Source organism: Pan troglodytes, chromosome 2, assembly GCF_028858775.2.
Source record: "Pan troglodytes isolate AG18354 chromosome 2, NHGRI_mPanTro3-v2.0_pri, whole genome shotgun sequence".
In the NCBI taxonomy this organism is placed as follows: Eukaryota; Metazoa; Chordata; class Mammalia; order Primates; family Hominidae; genus Pan; species Pan troglodytes.
Genome location: NC_086015.1, coordinates 139,706,228 through 139,722,975, shown reverse-complemented (window position 1 = coordinate 139,722,975; position 16,748 = coordinate 139,706,228). Strand labels below are relative to the sequence as shown.

Below are 16,748 nucleotides of genomic sequence, written 5' to 3'. Positions count from 1 at the left end.
CCAGCACTTTGGGAGGATCACTTGAGGTCGGGAGTTCGAGACCAGCCTAGCCAACATGGCGAAACCCTGCCTCTACTAATAATACAAAAAAAAAGGGGGTGTGATGATCTGTGCCTGTAATCCCAGCTACTCAGGAGGCTGAAGTAGGAGAATCGCTTGAACCCGGGAGGTGGAGGTTGCAGTGAGCCAAGATTGTGCCACTGCACTCCAGCCTGGGCGACGGAGTAAGATTATGTCTCAAAAAAATTAAATTAAATTAAATTAAAACTAAAATTAAATAACTCTAGTAAGCCTGAAATAATAAATGAAATATTTGTATTTAATTTGTAAACAAGACAGTTTCAGCTCTTCAGGTTTACTCTTACACATTACTACCTTTCAAAAGCCTTCCTTGACCACCTTCTCTCCTCTCCATTTTACGTGCTTCTGTGTTCTCTGTAACACTCTTTACTAACTTTCAGCACTCACTAAGGTAGTATTTATTTTAATCATCTTATTGTAAGTTAGGGTCTCTATTCTCAAGTTCTTAGTCTAATGAAGGATACAGTATGACTTTTCTGTAATTCTTTCAGCTATTTCTTTCTCCCGATGCTATTTCATACCAAAAAATTCTCTATAATTATTCTATTTTGGAAAATGTGATTTTTTTTTTTTCCTCGCAGCCTAATCTTAGTGATAAAATTGGTTGAGACCTGAATTCACTGGGTGCTGCAATTTAGAGAGTGTGCCTTTTTTGGCCATTCATAATTATTTCTCCCTGTGGAGCTCTCATGAGATTCCTTGTACATGAGCAATAATTGTGAGTGTCAAAACATCCATATTAGCTAAGCATGGTTTTTGAAATTTGTATTATAATCATTTTAATTTAGTCTGCATCCTTACTGGAAAAGCATCCATAAGGGTAGTACAAGAAACATTTAATTAAAATTCACTGGAGTTCAACTTCATTTTGTTATAAGCAGAAAATAATTAAACTTCCATCTGCTGAGAAAATAATCCAATGAAAACTTAGGTCCAGATACCATATTAAAGGGTTATGTTCTCCCCAAAAGGATACATTGTAATGATCAATAATTAGATAAGTTTTTCCTAGAAGCAAACATGATCATTCTTTTATGCCGTAAAATAGAGTTACCACAAAGGATTAATAGAATTGCACCTGAATTATTCTTTTCTAGTTCCTTTTCTTTGAGTTTCCAAGTAAAGCCTTCATGTTTAGTTTTTAATTTCAAGGCCTGAATGCTAGGATGTTGTAAAAATTAGTCTGTCTTATGATTGTCTTTATTCCTTTCCTCTTGTCTTACTATTTTTTGCACCCCCTGCATTACTCTTTGCTTTGGATGCTCCCAAATGCCTCAGCTAGACATCTTTCTTAAATGGGGTGAAGCTATTGGAAATAGAGATTAGTTGTTTAAAAATAAATTTAATATGAAAACATAAAAATTGGAGGACTCTTATGAGGAAATATGTTTATATCAAAAGATATGTTGTAATCAAATCAGGGATATTTAGACTTACACTGCATTTTTATTTTATACTGTATCTCCTTGAATATACTATTAGTTCCTGGAGAGCAAGAAAGCAAATATATAATAATAATAGGAATCACAGAAGAACTGAGACTTCACTAGAGCTTGAAAGAATAATCAGTGTAGGTAATCAGAGTAGAATTCAGGGTATTATAGGCATAGGGATAACCACAAACGTGTAGCTGCTGATGCACTTGAGCTATTTGGACTAAAGAACTAATTGTGTAAGATGATTGGTTATTATTATATTTGTAAGGGTCTTTTATAATAAGGAAACTAATAATTTTAATTATCTTTTGCCATGTAACAAATTACTCCCAAACTTGGTGGTGTCAAATATTTATCTCAGGCTGGGGGCAGTGGCTCACGCCTGTAACCCCAGCCTTTTGGGAGGCCAAGGCGGGTGCGTCACCTGAGGTCAGGAGTTCAAGACCAGCCTGGCTAACATGGCGAAACCCTGTTTCTACTAAAAATACAAAAATTAGCCGGATGCAGTGGCACGTGCCTATAGTCCCAGCTACTCGGGAGGCTGAGGCAGGAGAATCACTTGAACCCAGGAGGTGGAGGTTGCAGTGAGCCGAGATCATGCCACTGCACTCCAGCCTGAGTGACAGAATGAGACTCCGTCTCAAAAAGCAAACAAAAAAACATTTGTCTCATAATTTCTATGGGTCAGGAATTTGGGAGTAGCCCAGCTAGCTGGTTCTAGCTTAGATCTCTCATAAGATTACAATCAAAGCATCCTCCAAGTCATCTGAAGACTTGGCTGGGGTTGTAGGTTCTGCTTCCACAATGGCTTACTTACATGGCTGATGGCAGAAAGCTCTAGTTACTCACCACATGGAGCTTTCCATAGAGCACCTTGAATGCCATCAAGACATAGCCGGTGGCTTTCCCCAGACAGTGATCACAGAGAGAACAAAACAGTCACTTAGCCTCAGGAGTCAGAATTCCTCATTTCTACTACATTATATTCATCAGAGATACTTTACGTAGTATACCCACATTCAAGAAAAGGGGAATGAAAGGAGCAAAGAATTTGTGGACATCCTTCAAAACTACCACATCAGTTGTAATTTTACTGTCTAGTCTGTGATTATTCACATGTATATGTTATGTATTATGATCTATCAGGGTGATGTCAGCAGTCAAAGTGGATTGGAGCACTAGAACCCAAAGAGGAGACAAGTTATCCAGGGAGTTTTTATAGCTACAGAATAGGCTCTCTGGCCACACATGGTCAAATTGCAAGTCTGGAAAAGGATATTTACATTTTTAAAGTTAAGATGGGAAGGATTGAACTGGCATCTGAAGTAGACAAGGACTGGGATTCCTAGAAAACATGTGGTATGAAAATACTGGCAATGTGAAACCAACCCAAATGCCCATCAGTGATAGACTAGATAAAGCAAATGTGGTACATACACTCCATGGAATACCATGCAGCCGTAAAAAGGAGTGAGATGATGTCTTTTCCAAGGACATGGATGAAGCTGGAAGCCATTATCCTCAGCAAACTAATACAGGAACAGAAAACCAAACACCGTATATTTTCACTCATAAGTGGAAGCTGAACATTAAGAACACATGGACACACAGAGGGGAACAGCACACACCAGTGCCTGTTGGGAGTTGGGGGTGAGGGGAGGGAACTTAGAGGACGGGTCAATAGGTGCAGCAAACCACCATGGCACATGTATACCTGTGTAACAAACCTGCACGTTCTGTGCTTGTATCCGCCTTTTTTTTTTTTTTGAAGAAATAAAAAAAAAAATCGGCATTGCATACAGAGAACCTGTGTTCTGAGAACATAAGCTGTTCAGTAGTCTAGTTGGTGAAACAACAAAGACGTTAGAAATTAGGCATAGATGTAGAGATGGGTGTAAAAAATGTTTTGAACAGGATTTCTCTGCTGAAGACGTAAAGGTAAGACTGGTTGTTCTCTAGCCTGTTGCAAACAGCCATTCATAATCTCAGTATTAGTAGTAATTCCAAGAATTAACCTAACTCTAAGAGTTAGTTGGAAGAGTTAGATGGAAGAATGATTTCACTGTGTATATGTGCAGTTACCATACTGAGTAGTCACTAAGTTTTAATCAGCATGCTGTACCTATTGACTTTGTCCTCAGCCTGCTTCCATGAAATTGTGTAATAAAACTTAGCCTGGTTTTTATAGAATTGACTTTTACAAGGGTAGTATAGCAGAGGAAAAATGTAATGGATCCTCGGCAGAGGTACTACTTGGTAGGACTGAAAGAGCTAAAATGATATGATTTGGATGTTTTATAGATATATTTTGTAGTTGTGTTTTGGTTTTTGAGGGGAGTTTTATTTTTGCTACTGTTAGCTTGTTTTTATTTGGACATCCCAGTAGAAAACAAAGTATACAAAGCTGTAGCTCAGAGATGGAAATTTTTAAATAGTAGGATAATACCAAATGTCAGGCAAGGATGTGAAACACTGATGTAGACATTTTTAAATATCTAATAAAGTTGAAGATGTGCATTGCTTCTAACCCAATAATTTCACTTGTAGGTATCAAAACAGTGTCTCACAGATGTTGTTGACTATGTCCTACATTAGGTACACAGTAGCTTCAAGAAAGAATACTTACTTGCCTACTACATGTGGAGCATTTTGGTATTTTCTGTCCTATATACTTTTATGTATTTGTTGCCACTCACTGAATCAATTTTATAATGTGCTAATGGGTCCCGATGCAGTATTTTAAAAACACTGCTCTAAGGAAACTCCCACATATCTGCACAGGGAGAAACATACAAGAATATTCATGGACTCATTGTTAGTAAAAGCAAAACCTTGGAAACAACTTAAATTTCCATTTATGAGAGAATATGTAATTTATGATTGTTTATAGAAAGGAACAGTGGACACTGGCTAAAATTAAAACATCAGAGCTTTATAAACCAGTATGCATAAATTGCAAAATATGATTTGTGAAAAAAGCAAGTTGTAGAAGGAGGCCTACAGGATAATATTTATGTAAAACAATACATATGACGTTAAACAGAGATGGAATTGATATTCACTGAATCAAGGACAGTCATTTACTCTTGGGAAGGGAGATGTATCAGACGTATATAGGAATTTTTAACTGTATTATATTTCTTAGCTGAGCAGTGGATATATGCAGTTATTCATTATATTGTCCCCTATACCTTGTTTTATGTCTGAAATTTTTTGTCTGAAAAAAGAAATATTCTTGTCCCACGCATGTTCAGTATTGTGTAGGTCTAGGAACACCTCACAGTTTATAGTAGAGCTACTTTTTTTTTTTCTTTTTAGACAGAATCTCACTCTGTCGCCCAGGCTGGAGTGCAGTGGCGTGATCTCGGCTTACTGCAACCTCCGCCTCCTGGGTTCAAACGATTCTCCTGCCTCAGCCTCTCGAGTGGCTGGGACTACAGGCGCCCGCCACCACGCCCAGCTAATTTTTTGTATTTTTAGTAGAGATGGTGTTTCACCGTGTTTGCCAGGATGTTCTCGATCTCCTGACTTCGTGATCTGCCCACCTCAGCCTCCCAAAGTGCTGGGATTACAGGCGTGAGCCACTGTGCCTGGCCAGTAGAGCTACTTTTTATACTGTATTCATTATAAATGTCTAGAATGATGAAACAAATGAAAGATTATAATAGCCAACATTTAATGGAAGGATTAATGGATGCCAGGTACAATTCTAAGTCTTCTATTTGTATTAAGTGATTTTATTCTCATAGTAACTGTGAGCTAGGTGGTATTATTACCACTATTTTAGAGATGAGGAAACCTAAGAAAAAGGGAAATACCCAAGGTCACACAGCTAGTAAATAGTAGAACCAGGATTTGAACTCAGTATGTCTTCCTCCAGAGCCTGTACTTTTAGCCACTATGTTGTACAACCTCTCCATGAGAAAAAGATACTATCAAAAAATGTAGGAAAACTAAAGGTTGTAATTGGCAGTATGGCTTGGGAAGAGAATGTTTTCCCTGTTTTTATCCTTAAGCAATGACAGGAGCCTAGAGAGAACTGAGACTTATTAGAGCAAGGAATTTTGTCACCAAAGAGAAACTAAGAAAAGTGCCTTAATTATCATTAAAATTTTAGCTAAAATGATAGATTATTGCCTTTTGTAAATTGGATAATTAAAAATTACTTAAAATTTTAACATTTGTGAATGGTAAATCAGAAACCTTGAAGATTGATCTACAAAAGAAAATTAGGATTTATGATATTATAGTTAATATTTTTTTCTTAAAGCTAAGGCTAATAACCTTGTGATGAAAGATTATAAAAGTGTTAACATTGTATTTGTTTACAATTCACAGAGATTGTATAGTAGGAAAGTCATCCCAGGAGGGTTATATTGGATGCTTACTTATGGTGAGGTGAAAAGCCATCTAGGCAATGAGCCAGAATTCTGACTTTTGGGGTTGTTCTGCCATGACTTCACAGTATTGTCACCAAGATGGTTACCATTGTCACTAGAGGTGGATTCTTCCCTCTGTCTCAGCCTAAAAAATAAATTATTACAGATGAAAGACCTGTGCCTTGAATAAAGTGGGCTTTTCCTTTTAATTCATTACATGTGTGCTAGCTTATAAAGATTCCCAGTTCTGGCCGGTCACAGTGGCTCATGCGTGTAATCCCAGCACTTTGGGAGGCTGAGGTGGGTGGATCACTTGAGGTCAGGAGTTCAAGACCACCCTGGCCAATATGATGAAACCCCATCTCTACTAAAAATACAAAAATTACTCAGGTGTGGTGGCTTGCACCTGTAGTCTCAGCTACTTGGGTGGCTGAGGCAGGAGAATCACTTGAACCTGGAGGCAGAGGTTGCAGTCAGCCGAAATCATGCCACTGCACTCCAGCATGAGCGACAGAGCAAGACTCCATTTAATAATAATTTTTTTAAAAAAGATTAACAGTTCTTTTGAGAAACATTATTCTGTACTTGGATGTTGTGACTCTGATTTTCTTAGAAAGTTTAACATGTTTCTTGGCTCTGTAATAGTTGTGAGGCTCTCAGAAAGCTCCAAATGTCATTGTCTAGGCCAGTGAAAATAGAGTAATTGGGTCAAAATAGTTTAATAGAAGCTTTTTTTTCCAGTTTGGTATTCGTAGTGTTTATTTTATAGAAAACATGAAAAACAGAAGATACTTAAGTTGGAGGCCATTCAGAATGCAAATATATACAAACAGCATTAGAAATATTTATTGCTTATGGAAAGCGAGTATGAATGCATTCTAGCTTTGTATATTAATTCGAGATTGTCTTTTTTTTTCTCTCTCTAGTGATGCTATTGCTGAGATTAGAGCCATTTGTATTGAAGAAATTGGAGTATGGATGAAAATGTATAGTGATGCCTTCCTAAATGACAGTTACCTAAAATATGTTGGCTGGACTCTTCATGACAGGGTAAGTTACTCTGTTCTAAGCTTTGATGGAAGTTATGTTTGTCTCAGTACTAAAATGCTAGGAATCAAAATGACAGTAGTTGATTTTTCAGGAGTTGTAATCATGTGGAAATTTTAAGATGATGCAGCTGAATAACTATTTACTTGATGATTGTGATGAAACTGGAAGCATTTGCCCAGGGGTGAAGACCCTATCTTGTTTAGTTACAATATTGTCTTGAACCAAGTTTGACAACCTGGTATATATAAAGTTTTCAGAGAAAGAAAATCATTATATTCTTTTTCTAATTCAGAATCAAAGGAGATTTCTTTTTTCTTAATATATAAAAACTAAGCTTTTTTTTTTTTTTAATTTTCTAGGACCATATCATAGTAGAGTGCTTTATCAGACTTGAATAGATTTGTTGGATTTTAGAATATTTGATCTAAAAATCTAATTCTGCCTTCTGACTTTAAAAGGAATCCCTCATATAAGTAATCCTGAATAAGTAATCCTTAGAATAACCATGGGTAGGAGTGATAAGTTATTGGAATTTGGCCAGGTGTGGCATTTACGTACTGTAATAGAAATAATATTAGAGTATATTAGAGCCCCAAAGTAGAGCAGTTACCATAAAAGCAACTGGAATTTTCATTCCCATTATAAGTTATTTTACAGTTTTCTGAAGTATTTTTCATGAATACTACCTTATTTAATTGTTAAGAAGTTCCTGTGGTGACTTTACAGAGAACAGCTGTCCTCAGCCTTTTGCTCATCCATTGTTGATCCTTTCATTATATATGTTACATAATACTTTTGTTTGCTTTCCCCCTGTCTTGCCCCCTGGAATACCATATTCATTGAGCAAGTTCCATAGATCCCTATGGGTTGCCCTTCAGTTACTGCCTATTGCAATTATTGTGTTCCCACCCCCCTTGACTATGATGGTCAGGAGAAGCTATGTTCTCTCTGCTCTTCTGGGATCTTCACATCTCCATTGCTGCTGGGAGCCAAATTTTCCATTTGGTCTGTGCTGAGATTTGTCCTTAGTCTGATGACCAGGAGGAAGGTCTGTGTATTATATCAAGACAAGGGCTACTAGCATTGTCCTATAGGCACCTGCCTTATTTGAGGCTTCCAGGTAGTCTTTCAGCAAAGGATGGAGTAAGGAGGAAACATACTATCCTCTAACAAGTGGGCATGAGCCATATTTTCAGGCCTACAAATTCAGAGGAAATGGGGAGTTCAAGATTCTCACTGCATCTACCCAGATATCCTTTAGACTTCACTTTTTTCATATCATAACTCTTATTTTGACATAAGAGACTTGCCTGGGATTCAGAGTTCTTAAATTCTGTCACACTTACAATTTAGTGCTAGGCCTGGTCTTTAGTATCATCAGTTCTCTATCTAAAGGAAATAAATGTTTCCAAAGAGGCAACACTTGGCTTTGAACTGGTGATGAAACACCCTGGCCCTGTCATTTTCTCTTTAGCCTTTCAGTGACACTTAGCAATAGCCACTTAACTTCACAGTTTTTACAGTTACTATTTGCTCTGCTCCCTCCAGTGTAGAAATGTTGTACAAGTTAATGCACATCCACTTTCAACTAAAAGTGAAAATCCTAACAAACTGCTGTCCTACATCAGGAACTATCAAGACTTCATCTACCACCATTGAGTCTTACCTCATAGCAATCCAGCCTTCAGTAATCCAATCCCAGAATCCCATTATTGAAATCTGATTCCCAGGACCACTCTTGGTTCCAGCTCTCATAGATCACATTCCCTGGATGCCAAGCCTGAGTTGGGGATTTTTGTGCTGGTGATGTTGCGAGGTTTGTACTCTCAAGAGTAACCTGTTGGCTGGGCATGATGGCTCACACCTGTAATCTCAGCATTTTGGGAGGCAGAGACAGGCGGATCACCTGAGGTCAGGAGTTCGAGACCAGCCTGGCCAGCATGGCAAAACCCTGTCTCTACTAAAAATGGAAAACTTTGCTGGGCATGGTGGTGGGCACCTGTAATTTCAGCTACTCGGGAGGCTGAGACAAGAGAATCACTTGAACCTGGGAGGCGGAGGTTGCAGTGAGCTGAAATCACACCACTGTACTCCAGCCTGGGTGACAAGAGCAAGACTCTGCCTCAAAAAAAAAAAAAAAAAAAAGGAACCTATAAAAAAGTGAGGAAAGTATGACAAAGCAGGAAACAGACTAATGAAAATGTGGTTTCAGGAGAAGTCTGATCTCAACCTGATCTCACAGGGAGATTTGGAGAGTAAATTGTACCTTAGAGGGTATCCTGTACAGAAGCAAGGAGGCTGGGCTGTTTCACCTCTGTATCGTTCTTTACTGGCTATGGGCCTCAACCTGGGCGAGAGAAGGGAAGTGGTTGGGAGAGGAAAGATGGAGCATAACCTCCTAGGGGTCTATGTGCTAGGAGGTTCTAGTAAACCGTGGTCCATTCTCCAGAGAAAGATAGAGATATTGAACCATTAGCAGTTAACACTGCCAGACACTGAAGAATTAGCCCAGTAAAGGGGACCTGGGTAGGGCATCAGCAGCACCTGCCACAGGCACTTCAGCTTTCTCTTGTGTGCTAGGGACTTACCAACAAATATTACGTTATCTCATAGCACATCTCATGGTATGCTACTGTAGGTTTGAATCAGCTTACAAAAGAGTGATTATGCATCTCCATAAATGAGTTCATTGACATCTCATCGATAACTTAATATTGGCTATGAAGGCACTATTTACATTAAATAAATCTGCAAAGAGAACAGATCAGAACCCTATTCCTCAGAGCTCTTTGTTAAAACTTTTACCAGCATATCTCTGCACTTAATCCCTACGATAATTTTATAAACAAGAAACCTGAGTATCAGGGTGATTAATAATATACTTAACATCTTGCATGTAGCTAATAAATTATATAGAATTGGAACTAAAATTTAGTTGTATCTGATTCCAGAACTTGGTCTCCTACTGTTACAGCACATAGCTTCTTTCAGAGGATAGAAACTAATCCCCTTTAAATCTTTTGAGAGACTTGTCTAGATTTCTAGGTGATCCTGAATGCATTTTGATCATCAACATCCTGTACACCAAGTTGATGACTTTATTAAAGACATTCCACTAATAAATAGCACTCCCAGGACTCTTCATGTATCATTTTGCCTCTGTTTTAAACATTGTGCTATTTCTGTTTTGCTAACTGCTGTCCCTGGAATATAAATTGAATCCAGTAAATATTTGTTGCATGAATAAATGATGACCATTTTGTATAAAAATCAGGTTTTTCCACAGAATTATTCAATAATTACATAAAGGGCAAATAAACATACTTTTCCCTAATTATAGGTTTAAAATTCTCTCTTTGTGCCTCTGGATGACGTGGGTTATACCACATGTTGAGTCAGCGTTGATAAATATTTAAAATAGGCATAACTTACTCTCAAGTAACTAAGGTCTTTTCAGTGAATTTTTTTTTTTTTTTTTTTACATATAAGGGCAACACACACTATACAATTGTTCAGTCTCATCCTATGTTGAATTACAATATGCAGTAAGTCAAATGTTTAAGCTAAATTTTAGTCTTCATATAGACTTGAAAATTGTAGTATGGAATTGACTCCTTCTGTTGTGCTTTTATTTGTATTTCTGAAGCAAGGGGAAGTCAGGCTGAAGTGTTTGAAAGCTCTGCAGAGTCTATATACCAATAGAGAATTATTCCCCAAATTGGAACTATTCACTAACCGATTCAAGGTAAGCATCAAGAATGATAAGCTTATTTAATTTTTCTCTTTACAAATGCTAGTTATAGCTAGTTTAGCAAATTACATTATCATACAAGTGTTTAGTTCATATTCTTTATTACAGCAGTCCCCAACCTTTTTGGCACCAGGGACCAGTTTCATGGAAGACAGTTTTTCTGTGGACCAAGGTGGGGGTTGAGGGGATGGTTTCGGGATGATTCAAGTGCATTACATTTATTGGGCACTTTATTTCTGTTGTTATTACATTGTAATATGTAATGAAACAATTATACAACTCACCATAAGGTAGAATCATTGCAGCCCTGAACTTGTTTTCCTGCAACTAGATGTTCCCATCTAGGGGTGATGGGAGACAGTAACAGATCATCAGGCATTGGATTCTCATAAGGAGCACACAATGTAGATCCCTTGCATGCGCAGTTCACAGTAGGGTTCATGTTCCTTTTGTTCCTATTGAGAATCTAATGCCACTGCTGATTTGACAAGACTTGGAGCTCAGGCAGTAGTGGGAGTGATGGAGAACAGCTGTAAATACAGATGAAACTTCACTGGCTCACTTGCTCCCACACCACTAACCCCTTGCTGTGTGGCCCAGTTCCTAACAGGTTACAGACCAGGATTGGGGACCCCTGCTTTTACTACATGTTCTTTAAATAAACCCATATGAAATTGATAAGTGAATCTCTGCTTTACAAAAGATATTACCATGAGTTCTTATTTATTACCTTTGGAAGAAGGCTCACCTGCTTAAAATTTTCTTTACAGCTTGTTATAAAGATAGTAATTTTGTATGTTAAGGCTTCCTTGACACAAGGTTTAGGGAACAGCAATTGTTGAGAAAGATTTTAAATTACAAACATTTATACTAACATCCCCTTTGTGTGAGTAGGACTACAATACTGCAGTTTCAAGAGTAAAGCTTTTTATTTAACCTATCATTAGTATTGCATATATATCCCAGAATACATTATATTAGATCTGTCCCAGCTTATTTTCTGTTCATAGTTGGTTTGTTTTACAACTTTTTTTCCTCAGGATCGCATTGTATCAATGACACTTGATAAAGAATATGATGTTGCTGTGGAAGCTATTCGATTGGTTACTCTGATACTTCAGTAAGTAATATCCATTACTATTTTAACTTTATTGATATTTTAATACCTTTTCCCCAGGATTTTTAATGTCCTATCTATATATAGTCCTTATGTATATGTTTATCATTTTAGGTTCAACTTTTACATTTTAAGGTTAGATTTAAAAAGTGTTTTCTGTTTTTTTCTATTTTTGTTTTTTATTTTCACTATTGTTTACTTCTTCCACATAAAAATTATCTTATGCAGCCTAGAGAAAATACCAATGATGTAACTTACCTTTCTGTTTAAAACAAAGCAGGCCCAGTATGTTGGCTCCTGCCTATAATCCCAGCATTTTGGGAGGCCAAGGCGGGAGGATCACTTGAGCCCAGGGGTTTAAGACCAGCCTGGGCAAAAGGGGAGACCCTGTCTTTACAAATGATTAAAAAAATTAACTGGCATGGTGGCACATGCCTGTTGTCCTAGCTACTTAGGAGGCTAAGGTGGGAGGGTCGCTTGAGCCCAGAAGGTCAAAGCTGCAGTGAGTCATAATGGAGCCACTGCATTCCAGCATAGGTGATATAGCAGGACCCTGTGTCAAAAATAAATAAATAAATAACTCAGAAAGAAGACTGCAAAAGGAAGAACCCTCAAAGGGACAGTTTCCCAAATAGGCTTCTTTTTAATGATACAGAAGTAGAAGAAAAAAATAAAGCAATTAAATTGTCTCACTAATGATAGAGATTTCAAAATAATAATGTTATAGCTGTATTTCTGCAGGTTTGACTAAAAACTAGCAAGAATCTATGTGAGAGAATATATCCTAGCAAAGTCATACGTAACAAATCCTCCTTTCCCTACTTTGTGATGGTACATCTATCACGAACTAAATATCTATGCAGGGATCTGCTGTTGTTTGAAATCCTTTTACATTTTGGCTCTAACACCATGCTCTTTATTATTGTGGCTTTATAATATATGTTCTAAATATAGGGTCATTTTCTCCTCTTTGTCTTTTTTTTCAAAATCTAGTTACCTTCTTGTGTCTGATTTTTGTTTGATATGAATTTTAAAAATATACTTGTCAAGTGCCTCAAAAACTTTGCCTGGAATTTTGAATATTAGAACTCCATTGACTTCTATGATGAATTTAGGAGAGTTTAAAGTACTTTGCTATGTTGTATCACTTATGCATGAAAATGCTGGAATTCTCATCTTTTTTAAAGAGAAGTATTCTTACTATATTTCTCATGCTGGAGTGTGTTAACAGATGTGATCATAGCACATTAAAACTGCTAACTCCTGAACTGAGGTGATCCTCTTTTTTTTTTTTTTTTTTTAAATTTAACTTCTGGGGTACATGTGCACAACGTGCAGCTTTGTTACATATGTATACATGTGCCATGTTGGTGTGCTGCAACCACTAACTCATCATTTACATTAGGTATATCTCCTAATGCTATCCCTCCCCCCTCCCCCCACCCCACAACAGTCCCCAGTGTGTGATGGTCCCCTTCCTGCGTCCAAGTGTTCTCATTGTTCAATTCCCACCTATGAGTGAGAACATGCAGTGGTTGGTTTTTTGTCCTTGTGATAGTTTCCTGAGAATGATGGTTTCCAGCTTCATCCATGTCCCTACAAAGGACGTGAACTCATCCTTTTTATGGCTGCATACTATTCCATGGTGTATAGGTGCCACATTTTCTTAATCCAGTCTATCATTGATGGACATTTGGGTTGGTTCTAAGTCTTTGCTATTGTGAATAGTGCCGCAATAAACATATGTATGCATGTGTCTTAAAGCAGCATGATTATAATCCTTTGGGTATATACCCAATAATGGGATGGCTGGGTCAAATGATATTTCTAGTTCTAGATCCTTGAGGAATCGCCACACTGTCTTCCACAATGGTTGAACTAGTTTACAGTCCTACCAACAGTGTAAAAGTGTTCCTATTTCTCCCCATCCTCTCCAGCATCTGTTGTTTCCTAACTTTTTAATGATCACCATTCTAACTGATGTGAGATGGTATCTCATCGTGGTTTTGATTTGCATTTCTCTGATGGCCAGTGATGATGAGCATTATTTCACGTGTCTGTTGGCTGCATAAATGTCTTCTTTTGAGAAGTGTCTGTTCATATCCTTCACCCACTTTTTGATGGGGTTGTTTGTTTTTCTCTTGTAAATTTGTTTGAGTTCTTTTAAATTCTGGATATTAGCCTTTTGTCAGATGAGTAGATTGCGAAAATTTTCTCCCATTCTGTAGGTTGCCTGTTCACTCTGATGGTAGTTTCTTTTGCTGTGCAGAAGCTCTTTAGGTTAATTAGATCCCATTTGTCAGTTTTGGCTTTTGTTGCCATTTCTTTTGGTGTTTTAGACATGAAGTCCTTGCCCATGCCTATGTCCTGAATGGTATTGCCTAAGTTTTCTTCTAGGGTTTTTATGGTTTTAGGTCTAACATGTAAGTCTTTAATCCATCTTGAATTAATTTTTGTATAAAGTGTAAGGAAGGGATCCAGTTTCAGCTTTCTACATGTGGCTAGCCAGTTTTCCCAGCACCATTCATTAAATAGGGAATCCTTTCCCCATTTCTTGTTTTTGTCAGGTTTGTCAAAGATCAGATAGTTGTAGATGTGAGATATTATTTCTGAGGGCTCTGTTCTGTTCCATTGGTCTATATCTCTGTTTTGGTACCAGTGCCATGCTGTTTTGGTTACTGTAGCCTTGTAGTATAGTTTGAAGTCAGATAGCGTGATGCCTCCAGCTTTGTTCTTTTGGCTTAGGATTGTCTTGGCAATGCAAGCTCTTTTTTGGTTCCATATGAACTTTAATGTAGTTTTTTCCAATTCTGTGAAGAAAGTCATTGGTAGCTTGATGGGGTTGGCATTCAATCTATAAATTACCTTGGGCAGTATGGCCATTTTCACGATATTGATTCTTCCTATCCCTGAGCATGGAATGTTCTTCCATTTGTTTGTGTCGTCTTTTATTTCATTGAGCAGTGGTTTGTAGTTCTCCTTGAAGAGGTCCTTCACATCCCTTGTAAGTTGGATTCCTAGGTATTTTATTCTCTTTGAAGCAATTGTGAATGGGAGTTCACTCGTGATTTGGCTCTCTGTTTGTCTGTTACTGGTGTATAAGAATGCTTGTGATTTTTCCACATTGATTTTGTATCCTGAGACTTTGCTGAAGTTGCTTATCAGCTTAAGGAGATTTGGGGCTGAGACGATGGGGTTTTCTAAATATACAATCCTGTCGTCTGCAAACAGGGACAATTTGACTTCCTCTTTTCCTAATTGAATACCCTTTATTTCCTTCTCCTGCCTGATTGCCCTGGCCAGAACTTCCAACACTATGTTGAATAGGAGTGGTGAGAGAGGGCATCCCTGTCTTGTGCCAGTTTTCAAAGGGAATGCTTTCAGTTTTTGCCCATTCAGTATGATATTGGCTGTGGGTTTGTCATAAATAGCTCTTATTATTTTGAGATATGTTCCATCAATACCTAATGTATTGAGAGTTTTTAGCATGAAGGGTTGTTGAATTTTGTCAAGGCCTTTTCTGCATGTATTGAGATAATCATGTGGTTTTTGTCTTTGGTTCTGTTCATATGCTGGATTACATTTATTGATTTGTGTATATTGAACCAGCCTTGCATCCCAGGGATGAAGCCAACTTGATCATGGTGGCTAAGCTTTTTGATGTGCTGCTGGATTCGGTTTGCCAGTATTTTATTGAGGATTTTTGCGTGAATGTTCATCAGGGATATTGGTCTAAAATTCTCTTTTTTTGTTATGTCTCTGCCAGGGACATAACAGGGAGAGTTAGGGAGGATTCCCTCTTTTTCGGTTGATTGGAATAGTTTCAGAAGGAATGGTACCAGCTCCTCCTTGTACCTCTGGTAGAATTCGACTGTGAATCCATCTGGTCCTGGACTTTTTTTGGTTGGTAGGCTATTAAGTATTGTCTCAATTTCAGAGCCTGTTATTGGTCTCTTCAGAGATTCAACTTCTTCCTGGTTTAGTCTTGGGAGGGTGTATGTGTCCAGGAATGTATCCATTTCTTCCAGATTTTCTAGTTTATTTGCATAGAGGTGTTTATAGTATTCTCTGATGGTAGTTTGTATTTCTGTGGGATCGGTGGTGATATCCCCTTTATCCTTTTTTATTGCGTCTATTTGATTCTTCTCTCTTATCTTCTTTATTAGTCTTGCTAGTGGTCTATCAGTTTTGTTGATCTTTTCAGAAAACCAGCTCCTAGATTCATTGATTTTTTTGAAGAGTTTTTTGTGTCTCTATCTCCTTCAGTTCTGCTCTGATCTTAGTTATTTCTTGCCTTCTGTTAGCTTTTGAATGTGTTTGCTCTTCCTTCTCTAGTTCTTTCAATTGTGATGTTAGGGTGTCAATTTTAGATGTTTCCTGCTTTCTCTTGTGGGCATTTAGTGCTATAAATTTCCCTCTACACACTGCTTTCAGTGTGTCCCAAAGATTCTGGTTTGTGCCTTTTTTCTCATTGGTTTCAAAGAACATCTTTATTACTGCCTTCATTTCATTATGTACCCATTAGTCATTCAGGAGCAGGTTGTTTAGTTTCCATGTAGTTGAGCAGTTTTGAGTGAGTTTCTTAATCCTGAGTTCTAGTTTGATTGCACTGTGGTCTGAGAGACAGTTTGTTATAATTTCTGTTCTTTTGCATTTGCTGAGGAGTGCTTTACTTCCAACTATGTGGTCAATTTTGGAATAAGTGTGATGTGGTGCTGAGAAGAATGTATATTCTGTTGATTTGGGGTGGAGAGTTCTGTAGATGTCTATTAATTCCGCTTGGTGCAGAGCTGAGTTCAATTCCTGGATATCCTTTTTAACTTTCTGTCTCATCGATCTGTCTAATGTTGACAGTGGGGTGTCAAAGTCTCCCATTATTATTGTGTGGGAGTCTAACTCTCTTTATAGGTCTTTAAGGACTTTTTTAATGAATC

General features: G+C 37.7%; 1 protein-coding gene across 14 annotated transcripts in view; it reads left to right on the top strand.

The window, feature by feature from the left end:
• Positions 1–16,748, top strand: part of STAG1 (STAG1 cohesin complex component) — a 408,398-nt gene that overhangs the window by 260,875 nt on the left and 130,775 nt on the right. For all 14 annotated transcript variants that reach the window (XM_016942000.4, XM_016942001.4, XM_009446530.5 and 11 more), the window contains 3 exons: positions 6,823–6,946; positions 10,593–10,691; positions 11,738–11,817. In XM_016942000.4, the coding sequence (XP_016797489.1) occupies positions 6,823–6,946; positions 10,593–10,691; positions 11,738–11,817 (303 nt within the window). The remainder of the gene's footprint in view (positions 1–6,822; positions 6,947–10,592; positions 10,692–11,737; positions 11,818–16,748) is intronic.